General features: G+C 41.8%; 1 protein-coding gene and 4 non-coding genes across 6 annotated transcripts in view; 2 read left to right on the top strand and 3 right to left on the bottom strand.

Moving 5' to 3' along the window:
- Window positions 1-6,342: 6,342 nt before the first annotated feature.
- On the bottom strand, window positions 6,343-6,415 carry trnav-cac (transfer RNA valine (anticodon CAC)). Its single transcript has one exon. It is a non-coding gene; the product is annotated as a tRNA-Val (tRNA).
- Window positions 6,416-6,742: 327 nt separating this feature from the next.
- On the bottom strand, window positions 6,743-6,815 carry trnav-cac (transfer RNA valine (anticodon CAC)). The gene has a single exon. It is a non-coding gene; the product is annotated as a tRNA-Val (tRNA).
- Window positions 6,816-7,140: 325 nt separating this feature from the next.
- On the bottom strand, window positions 7,141-7,213 carry trnav-cac (transfer RNA valine (anticodon CAC)). Its single transcript has one exon. It is a non-coding gene; the product is annotated as a tRNA-Val (tRNA).
- Window positions 7,214-7,942: 729 nt separating this feature from the next.
- trnav-aac (transfer RNA valine (anticodon AAC)) lies at window positions 7,943-8,015 on the top strand. The gene has a single exon. It is a non-coding gene; the product is annotated as a tRNA-Val (tRNA).
- Window positions 8,016-8,365: 350 nt separating this feature from the next.
- The window catches only part of stk25b (serine/threonine kinase 25b), a 13,529-nt gene continuing 10,363 nt past the window's right edge, over window positions 8,366-11,531 (top strand). For both annotated transcript variants that reach the window (XM_024010058.2, XM_024010057.2), the window contains exon 1: window positions 8,366-8,768. In XM_024010058.2, the coding sequence (XP_023865826.1) occupies window positions 8,739-8,768 (30 nt within the window). In that variant the 5' untranslated portion in view covers window positions 8,366-8,738. The remainder of the gene's footprint in view (window positions 8,769-11,531) is intronic.

The following is an 11,531-nucleotide window of genomic DNA, read 5'->3' as shown; positions in this document are numbered from 1 at the left end:
CAGAACTACCCACCATCAAAGGACCAAGCAGCGTGGTAAGAGGGAGCAGCGTTTTTTGGAGAGTTGGACATGGGAGGAAATCCTGGACGGCAAGGGACCCTGGGCACAGATGGGAGAATATCGCCGTCCTAAAGAGGAGCTGAAAGCAGCTAAGGCGGAGCGGCGACGCTACGAGGAGTTGGCTCGAAGAGGCGTGCACAGAATTTTGTTTTGAGGGGGGGYACACGGGGAAAGTGGCGGAATCAGGTCATAGACCTGAGCCAACTCCTTGTGCTTGCCGTGGGGAGAGAGTGACCGGGCAGACACCGTGTTATGCGGTAAAGCGCACGGTGTCCCCAGTGCGCACTCATAGCCCGGTTCGCTATATTCCAGCTCCTCGCATCGGCCAGGCTAGAGTGGGCACCCAGCCAGGATGGTGCCGGATGGTGCCGGCTCAGCGCATCTGGTCTCCAGTGCGTCTCCTCGGCCCGGGTTATCCTGCGCCAGCTCTACGCACGGTGTCCCCGGTTCGCCAGCACAGCCCAGTGATGATCCATGACACGAAGCCTCCAGTGATGATCCATGGCACGAAGCCTCCAGTGATGAGCCATGGCACGAAGCCTCCAGTGATGGATCCATGGCAAGAAGCCTCCAGTGATGATCCATGGCACAAAGCCTCCAGTGATGATCCATGGCACAAAGCCTCCAGTGATGATCCATGGCACGAAGCATCCTGTGTGTCTCTCCACTCCAGAGACGTTCTCCAGTCCGAAGCCTCCAACAAGGGTGCCCAGTCCGGGGCCCGCTACGAAGGTGCCCAGTCCGGGGCCTACAACGAGGTAGCCCGCTACGAGGGTGCCCAGTCCGGGGCCCGCTACGAGGGTGCGAAGCTGCCCACCACTAGGCTATTTATGACAATGTTATGAGACAGACCCTTTTTTACATCATACACATGTCTGGGCAGCAGGTAGCCTAGTGGTTAGAGCATTGGGCCAGTAACCGAAAGGTCACTGGTTTGAATATCCGAGCTGACAAGGTGKAAAACCTGTTGATGTGCCCTTGAGCAAGGCACTTAACCCTAATTTGCTCCAGGAGGGCTGTACTTCTATGGCTTACCATAAAATAACACCTTTCACTGCATGTGACAATACATTTTTATATTTTTTTATCCAATCAAATAGTCTGGTGCCCTATCAAATAGAAATGTGCTTCGATTTGAATATGACAATGCAAAGTGACACCTCACTTTTCTATTTTTCGAGTTATTACATCAAACCGATCAGGATGGCAAAGAACGCTGAAGTCCTGTCGGCAACAACAAAACATTCTGTGGGRTGATGTATTATGGAGGACCTGGCTAGCCAGTCTATTCCCTATMATGTAAACTTCAACAGAAATTATTTCAAATGTATAACTTCAAATTAAACCAAATTGTTTGCGCTCATGACTACTGGTTTCAATAAAATTTTCAGCCAACTTACAAGCAATTTTTTTTTTKATGTTGCAGTGACACATCCATAACCCATAACCTGAGCGGAAACCAGATTGTATACCAGAGAAAATTCTATAGACATCAAGAAAGCCAGTCAGTTGATTATTGACACGTTTTTCCAACACTTTTGATAAACAGGGCAAAAATATAAATAGGCCTATAACAGTTAGGATCAGCTTGATCTCCCCCGTTAAATAAAGGATGTACCGTGGCTGCCTTCCACGCAATGGAAACCTCCCCAGAGAGGAGAGACAGGTTAAAAAGGTCAGAGATAGGCTTGCCGATTATAGSGGCCGCAACCTTAAAGAAAGCTCTAAACCATCTGACCCAGATGTTTTTTGGGGGAATAGTTTAAAGAGCTCCTTTAGCACCTCAGACTCAGTGACCGCCTGCAGGGAGAAACTTTGTAGCGGGGCAGGGGGAAAAGAGGGAGGAGCATCGGGGCTAGTCGCATTAGAAGGGATGGGAGATGAGGAAATATTGGACGGGCAAGGAGGCATGGCTGAGTCAAATAGGAATCCTGACTTAAGGAATTGGTGATTAAAAAGCTCAGCCATGTGCTTCTTGTCAGTAACAACCACATCATCAACTTTAAGGGACATGGGYAGCTGTGAGGAGGAAGGTTTACTCTCCAGTTCTTGAACAGTTTCCCAGAACTTCTTGAGGTTAGACCCACAGAGAGAGAACTGCTCCTTAAAGTAACTAACTTTGGCCTTCCGGATAGCCCGAGTGCACTTATTTCTCATTTGCCTGAACGAGAGCCAGTCATCCTGAGTATGCATTCGCCAAACGCAATTCTTAAGGTGGAGTAACTCTGCAAGACCACGGTCGAACCAGGGGCTGAACCTGTTTTTAATTCTCATTTTCTTTATGGGGGCATGTTTGAAACAATATCACTGAAAATATTAAAAAAGAAGGTCTTCGACTGAGGGTGATCAAGCGGATTCTATACCAATTTACAGAGGCCAGGTCATGAAGTTCCATTAAAGTTTTTTAGCAAGCGTCTATGACAAATCAGGACAGGTCGTTTCACTGAGCAGCCATTACGAATACAGGCTCTAAAACAGTGATCACTAAGGTCATTACAGAAAATACCAAACTGATACCTATCAGGATTATTTGTGAGGATAACGTCGAGTAGAGAAGCCTTTTCTGGGTGTTTGGAGTCATACCTTGTGGGATTGGTAATAAACTGWGAAAGATTTAGGGAGTCCCATTACTTTAGGACTTGGTCAGGTGGTTTAAGCATGTCCCAGTTTAGGTCACCTAGCAGGACAAATTCAGACTTAGTGTAAGGGGCCAGGAGAGAGCTTAGGGCAGGTAGGGTACAGGCCGGTGCTGATGGAGGRCGATAACCTGATTGGTGGAGTGCTGCAGAGATAGTTGTCCTTCTGGAAGGTTCTCCCATCTCCACAGAGGAACTCTGGAGCTCTGTGAGATGAACATCGGGTTCTTGTTCACCTCCCTGACCAAGGCCCTTCTCCMCCGATTRCTCAGTTTGGCCGGGCGGCCAGCTCTAGGAAGAGTCTTAGTGGTTCCAAACGTTTTCCACTTAAGAATGAGGGAGGCCACTGTGTTCTTGGGGACCTTCAATGCTGCAGACATTTTTTGGTAACCTTCCCCAGATCTGTGCTTCGACACAATCCTGTCTCTGAGCTCTACGGACAATTCCTTCGTCCTCATGGCTTWGTTTTTGCTCTGATAAGCACGGTCAAYTGTGAGACCTTATATAGACAGGTGTGTGCCTTTCCAAACCATGTCCAATCATTTGAATTTACCACAGGTGGACTCCTATCAAGCTGTAGAAACATCTMAAAAATGATCGACGGAAACAGGATGCACCTGAGCTCAATTTCAAGTCTCCTAGCAAAGGGGCTGAATTATTATGTAAATAAGGTATTTCTTTWAAAAAACKTTTAAAAAACTGTTTTCACTTTGTCATTATGTGTGTAGATTGATGAGGAWWWWWTKTWATTTAATGCATTTTAGAATAAGGTTGTAAGGGTCTGAAAGGGTCTGAATACTTTCCAAATGCACTGTATGTTCAGTACCAATCAAAAGTTTGGACACACCTACTCAGTCAAGGGTTTTTCTTAATTTTATTATTTTCTATATTGTAGAATAATAGTGAAGACATCAAAACTATGAAATAACACATATGGAATCATGTAGTAACCAAAATGTATTTTACATATGAATTCTTCAAAGTAGCCACCCTTTGCCTTGATGACAGCTTTGCACACTCTTGGYATTCTCTCAACCAGTTTCATGAGGKAGTCACCTGGAATGCATTTCAATTAACCGGTGTGCCTTGTTAAAAGTTAAGTTGGGGAATTTCTTTCCTTCTTAATGCGTTTGAGCCAATCAGTTGTATTGTGACACGGTAGGGGTGGTATACAGAGGATAGCCTATTTGGTAAAAGACCAAGTCCATATTATGGCAAGAACAGCTCAAATAAGCAAAAAGAAACGACAGTCCATCAATACTTTAAGACGTGAAGGTTAGTCAATCTGGAACATTTCAAGAACTTTGAAAGTTTCTTCAAGTGCAGTCGCAAAAACCAACAAGCGCCATGTTGAAACTGGCTCTCATGAGGACCGCCACAGGAAAGGAAAACMCAGAGTTACCTCTGCTGCAGAGGATACGTTCATTAGAGTTACCAGCCTCAGAAATTGCAACCCAAATAAATGCTTCACAGAGTTCAAGTAACAGACACATCTCAACATCAACTGTTCAGAGGAGAATGCRTGAATCAGGCCGTCATGGTCGAATTGCTGCAAAGAAACCACTACTAAAGGACACCAATAATAAGAAGAGACTTTCTTGGGCCAAGAAACTTGAGCAATGGACATTAGACCGGTGGAAGTCTGTCCTTTGGGACCGGTGGAAGTCCAAATTTGAGATTTTTGGTTCCAACCGCCGTGTCATTGTGAGATGCGGAGTAGGTGAACAGATGATCTTTGCATGTGTGGTTCCAACCGTGAACAATGGAGGAGGAGAGGTGATGGTGTGTTTTTTTGTTGTTGCTGGTGACACAGTTGCTGATTTATTTAGAATTCAAGGCACACTTAACCAGCATGGCTACCGCAGCATTCTACAGCGATACGCCATCCCATCTGGTTTGCACTTAATGGGATTATCAGGACAATGACCCAACACACCTCCAGGATGTGTAAGGGCTCTCCAAGAAGGAGAGTGATGGAGTGCTGCATCAGATGACCTGGCCTCCACAATAACCTGACCTCAACCCAATTGAGATGGTTTGGGATGAGTTGGACCGCAGAGTGAAGGAAAAGCAGCCAACATGTGCTCAGCATATGTGGGAACACCTTCAAGACTGTTGGAAAAGCATTCCTCATGAAGCTAGTTGAGAGAATGCCAAGAGTGTACAAAGCTGTCATCAAGGCAAAGGGTGGCTGCTTTGAAGAATATAAAATATATTTTTATTTGGTTACTACATGATTCCATATGTGTTACTTCATAGTCTTCACTATTATTCTACAATGTAAAGAATAAAGAAAAACCCTTGAATTATTAGGTGTGTCCAAACTTTTGACTGGTACTGTATGTGTATGTATTTCTTTGTTTATTTTCAGTCATTGGCCTACTTTGTCAAAATGCGTTTCCGCCCGGTCTCAAACCGGGGACCTTTCCCAAGTAAGGCACMCTACACTACGTGAACTGCTTTAGGTGGTACTTGGGTGTCAGTTTGCCTGGGTGGTGGATTAGTCACTCTCAGAGCCTAATTAACTCAGAAATTGCTTTGTCTATTACCTTAACATTGATGCAGTGTTTTTTTTTATAAAGAAATGTCCAGGACTGTTCTATTTAGTGTAGGCCAGAATTTGGCCGCAGGTGATTTTATTTGGCCCCCTTAAGTTTTCTGAGCAAAATATATACATCTTTTTTTTTATTCTCCCCAAAAAAGGGCTTTACTACAAACAGAAATACTCCTCCGTTACATAAGCTGTCGGGGTGGCTGGTCTCAGACGATCCGGATGTGGAGGTCCAGTGCTGACGTGGTTACACATGGCCGGTTGGACGTACTGCCAAATTCTATCAAATGATGTTGGATGCAGTTCATGGTAGAGAAATTAACATACATTTATTTGGCGACAGCTCTGGTGGACATTCCTGCAGTCAACATGTCAATTGCATGCTCCTTCAAAACTTGAGACATCTGTGGCATTGTGTTGTGTGACAAAACTGCACATTTTAGTGGCCTTTTTATTGTCYCCAGCACAAGGTGCACTTATGTAATGATCATGCTGTTTAATCAGCTTCTTGATATGCCACACCTGTTAGGTGGATGGATTATCTTGGCAAAGGAGAAATGATCACTATCAGGGATGTAAACACATTTGTGAACAAAACTGGAGAGAAATAAGCGTTTTGTGTGTTTGGAAAATGGACAAAACATTGGACCAACACTTTACATGTTTGTTTATAATTTTGCTCAGTATAGAAACAATTAGTAGACTGCAAATTGACTGCAGTCATCCGGAACAACAACGCTATCTCCACCTATATTGTGCTTTTGCATGTTCGATGTCTCATTGGAGGTCGTAGCGGGCTTATTTATATGGWTCCATGTCCGTGTCCCGTTCCTTGTAATCGGTAGCTCTAGCCTTTAACCCAGCATGGATACCTTCATATAGTCACTGTGGGGACGCCGTAGTCTATGCACTTATTGATGAAGCCTGTGACTAATGTGGTAAACTAGCCTCTGTTTCATCGGAACCACTTCCGTCTTACCATTGCATTGCTGCTGTTTTTTATTTAAAGAAATGTTCAAGCCTGTTCTATTTATGTAGCCCTATGAATTTGTTAGTTTATTTCCAGTTATCGTCTCTGTCAATTTTGTTAAAATGTGTTTCCGCCCGGTCTCGAACCGGGGACCTTTCGCGTGTGAGGCGAACGTGATAACCACTACACTACGGAAACCTTAGAAAATATCACTTGGGTGTCATTTTGACTGGGTAGATTCGTCGCGCTCAGAATCTAATTAAGTTAGAAATTGCTTAGTCTATTACCATTGTATTTCCACTGGTTATTTGAAGAAATGTCTAAGACAGTTCCATTGATGTATACTGTAGTCCAGATTTAGCCACGGGACGATTTTTTCCTTAAGCGGATCGTTAGGGGGCCGAAACATAATTACAACCGTACTGTATGTAACGAATTTAGCAAAAACGTATTATATACTGTAGTGTAGACCAATGGATGTGTTGTCTATTTTCAGTTATTGYCCCCATCTATTTTGTTAAAATGTGTTTCCGCCCGGTTTCGAACCGGGGACCTTTCGCGTGTGAGGCGAACGTGATAACCACTACACTACGGAAACTGAGATACAAGGGGGCTTGGGTAGGAGTTTGAGTGGGTGGGGGGGTTCGTTGCCCTCAGAATCTAATGAATGTAGAAGTTGCTTAGTCTATTTCCATCAATGGTGAAAAAAGTACCCAACTACACTTTGGAACAGATCTACATAATGTAAATCACTTTTTGCAGGTGTTTTTACTAACTTTTGTCTAACAATCAAAAATAAATAACTTTTTTTTAAACTTGGGGGGGGGGGGCAAATAAAATCACTCTGGGAGCTGGGAAACACTACTGTAGGCTAATGTATTTGTTCATTTTCAGTTATTGGCCCTATCTATTTTGTTAAAATATGTTTCCGCCCGGTTTCGAACCGGGGACCTTTCGCGTGTGAGGCGAACGTGATAACCACTACACTACGGAAACTGAGATAGTAGAGAAGAAGTAGTGCTGATGTTTGGGAGTGGAGACTATTTTAACCTAAATTAGCTCAAAGTCAGCACTGTATGTTTACTAAAATATGGTTCCATCTTGTCTCGAAACGGGGACCTTTAAATGTGATGTCCTGTTGTACAGACAGACCGACAGACATGTGACTGTTGGATCTTCCTCTGAGTTCAAGTACTTCAGTACTTACCTGTATGATGGCGATACAGGTATCTTTTAGAGTCCCAGAATGTAGCTGAAGAGAGAGTAGTGGGAAATGAGTGATAATACACTGAAAATAATTGCTCTGTGAGAGAAAAGCCTTCAATTCAACACAATTCTACTTATCCCATCGGGAGCCAATGTCTTTACCAGGTCCAGCTGTTCCCCTCCCAAATATTAAATTCATCGAATAAATTGTTCGTGCTTCATGTCCAAATCAACCTAAACTATCTCAAATTGATTGTGTAGCTCAATGCTGTCACTAACAGATGATTTCAACATAAAGAGCGGGAAATGGTAAAATAGCTACTATTGACTTTCATTAGATYTGTGCCACAAATGCTACAAGTTTTGCATTTCCCAGTGTCAGGGAAACAAAATCAAAGCATGGATTGCTGTCATACCTTGTCCATTGACTGCCAACACTACAGGGTAAGGAAACCAGTAATTTTGTAATTTGGGTGAACTATCTATTTAACTTAATTTAAGTCAAGCATTTCGTACCTAGTTTCCGTAGTGTAGTGGTTATCACGTTCGCCTAACACGCGAAAGGTCCCCGGTTCGAGACCGGGCGGAAACACTTTTTCCAAAATTTGACAGTACCCTAGGTCTCACAACAAATAMATTCACAAAATAAATAAGAGGGACTTGGACATTTCTTCATTCACATTACGTAAAATCCATTTAATAATCATTCCCCTTTGGGATATATAATTATTCAGTTTGAAACAAAAACCCCTTGGAGTTACATATTTACTGCGTTGCATGATATAGTTGTTCATGTAACAACTTGCTACAATTGGAGATAAATGGCAACAGTGTATGTGTATGATACGATGAACTGTGGATAAAATGTACTTTGTGTCTGACGCGACTGCGCGTGGAAATACAACTCCCACAACCCTGCACTCCTTAAAAGACGCACATGCGCATGCGTTGTTCAACCCATTATTTAGTCCTCCTCAAGCCACAAATAAAGAACAGGCTGAGTGTTCTTTGATATGAATTAAATATTAATATACGGAAACATTTAGTTCCTGTTCAATGTCACTCTTATACATGGAGTTACACGATACATAGCTTGCATCTTGGCCGGGCTGTAAAGCCCGCCGTCGGGGGATTCGAGGCCGAAAACACTGCGGAGTGACAGCACGATAGCTTGGGTGTTTAGCTATTTGGTTAGCTAGCCTGCTAACGGAAGGGGTTCGAGAGGAGGGAAAATAAGATAGAGGAATTTTGACAACTCCGTGTTTCAGGCAGAAAGGGCTGCGGCTGCCCTTTTCCTGTCAAACCTGCCGACCGGATGGCGCACCTACGCGACATGCAGAACCAGGTAGGTAGCCTAATCTGTAGGGACTGTCACCCCGTTTAGCCAAGGCGAACCCCGATGACTGCGAGGCATTCGATGAATAGATGGGCGGGTTTAGGTGGGTGGGGGCGCCTAGCTAAATCATTACACACTGACACAGACGACTGGCGATTTCGAAGATAGCGGAGATGTACACACCCATCCGAAATCCATTCAACCTCCAATGTTTAATCTTGTCTCTGTCAACAACACACATCCTTCTAATCCCCATCAAGTAAACCAGCTAACCAATAACATTGTAGGTTATTTGCACGATTTATATTGTAGCCTATTTGCACAACATATGATCAAATGACCTTTCTAAACTGTAATAACCTCTTACAAATAGTTTATCCAAAACCAGAATGGCCAAATGTCTTGACTGATCCAGTTTACGAGCTAATAAAGCCTGTATTTGTGCCTCTTACTAAGTCCTATGTTGCCACTGCTTTCTTGTGGAGCAGAATTCCAGGCTGRACCCTGAGGAATACTTCACCAAGCAGGAGCGCATTGGGAATATTCCATTTKATTTGGAATGGCAACCAGACAAAATTAAAAGGGCCTATTTATATAATGAATATGAATTTGGAGAGCAGAAATTATTAAATAATTAATTAAACCTCTCACTAAAGGCTTCAGCTATACAAAAGTTATACTTAAATCCAAACTGGTTCTCTAGCAAATTAATAAGAATGTCTCACTCCATGATAAAGAATGGCCTTTTTCCTTTTATTCAGATTACAACCTCRCACTTTCAGTTATTGAAATGGAAAGGAAATCTCCCAAATATATATATTTTTTAAAATTTCTATTTAATCCACCAGAAGAAAAAAAACGGAACAAATATTGTGGTAACTCAAATATACTAATAAATCAAATAAAAACTTTTGGGGGATTTTTACATTTTTTCAAAAGTATCTTTGTAAATTATATCATACATAGGACTGGTGGAGTTGTCACACATGAAGCTAACAAAAATATATGGAAATATCTGCTCCACCCAAAATTACAACCAACTAATTGCAGCATTACTGCAAAAATGGAACTTGTCTGTCGGCCCTGCATTGAAGACCATAATTGTTTTAAAGAAAATTGTACTAAAAGTATACCAGTTTCATTTAAGGACCAAAAAATTGTCAACTGTGCCATTAGATTTTTGACGTACCAATTCCATGGCACATGGTTTATGAACTGATACGCAAAACGATGCCGGATTCAAAACTTAGAATTTTTACATTTAAATTATTRTACAAAATTCTTGCAAYCAATAGAATGTTATATAAGCTGTATCACATCCGGCCGTGACTGGGAGTCCCATAGGGCGGTGCACAATTGGCCCAGCGTTGTCCAGGTTTGGCCGTCATTGTAAATAAGAATTTGTTCTTAACTGACTTGCCTAGTTAAATAAAGGTTCAAATAAATGTTTAAAAAAATATATGGGGGATACAACCATCCCAGCTCTGCAGATTTTGCTGCAAAGAGACAGAATCATTTGATAATTTGTTTTGGTACTGTCCATATGTAGCTTGTGTTTGGTCACAGGTCCAGGAATGGCTGAAGAATTGCAACATTTACCTGGAGCTAACTCTGCAGATAGTACTACTGGTTGATTTGAAAAGTAATATTCAATCGATCAATGATATAATAATAATTTTAGCAACATTTTTATTTATTTAGAATCTGTAGAAATTATGAGAATAGAAAGGTTCAGAACTTTTGTGAAACATCACACCAYAGTTGAAAAATATATAGCAAATAGAAATCCAATATGGATGGTGTTAAGAGATAGATGGGAGGGGTTGAATGGAGCTGAAGGTTGTGAATAATAACAAGATAACTAATGTAAAACATACTGTGTCCGTAAAACGTATATAGGTTCAGAACTTTGGTGAAAGAAATAGATGGGAGAGATTGAGGTTAGAGGAAGGACAGGTGTAAAAACGAACAAAATATAACTACTGTAAAATAGATTGTGTCCGTAAAATGTATATAGTACGTATGAAGCTGGAAGCAGAAGCCTAAGGGTTGTTGTTCACTAGTTTACCTCAATTAGGGGAGGGGTGGTAGGATTAGAACGTAATAAAGGAAAATATATTGACTGGTACTGTGTATACAACTCATTCCAGGGTTTTTCTTTATTTTTACATTGTAGAATAATAGTGAAGACAAACTATGAAATAACACATATGGAATCATGTAATAACCAAAAAAGTGTWAAACAAATCTAAATATATTTGATATTTTAGATTCTTCAAAGTAGCCACCATTTGTCCAAACTTTTGACTGGTACTGTGTATGTATGTACAGTGGGGAGAACAAGTATTTGATACACTGCCGATTTTGCAGGTTTTCCTACTTACAAAGCATGTAGAGGTCCTTACACAGCTCTCTGGTCTTGGCCATTGTGGAGAGGTTGGAGTCTGTTTGATTGAGTGTGTGAAGAGGTGTCTTTTATACAGGTAACGAGTTCAAACAGGTGCAGTTAATACAGGTAATGAGTGGAGAACAGGAGGGCTTCTTAAAGAAAAACTAACAGGTCTGTGAGAGCAGGAATTCTTACTGGTTGGTAGGTGATCAAATACTTATGTCATGCAATAAAATGCAAATTAATTACTTAAAAATCATACAATGTGATTTTCTGGATTTTTGATTCCGTCTCTCACAGATACAGTGGGGAGAACAAGTATTGATACACTGCCGATTTGCAGGTTTTCCTACTTACAAAGCCATGTACTGAGGTCTGTAATT

Source organism: Salvelinus sp. IW2-2015, linkage group LG19 (assembly GCF_002910315.2).
Source record: "Salvelinus sp. IW2-2015 linkage group LG19, ASM291031v2, whole genome shotgun sequence".
NCBI lineage: Eukaryota > Metazoa > Chordata > Actinopteri > Salmoniformes > Salmonidae > Salvelinus > Salvelinus sp. IW2-2015.
The sequence above is the reverse complement of the archived record's forward strand: the minus strand, read 5'-3'. Positions and strand labels throughout refer to the sequence as shown.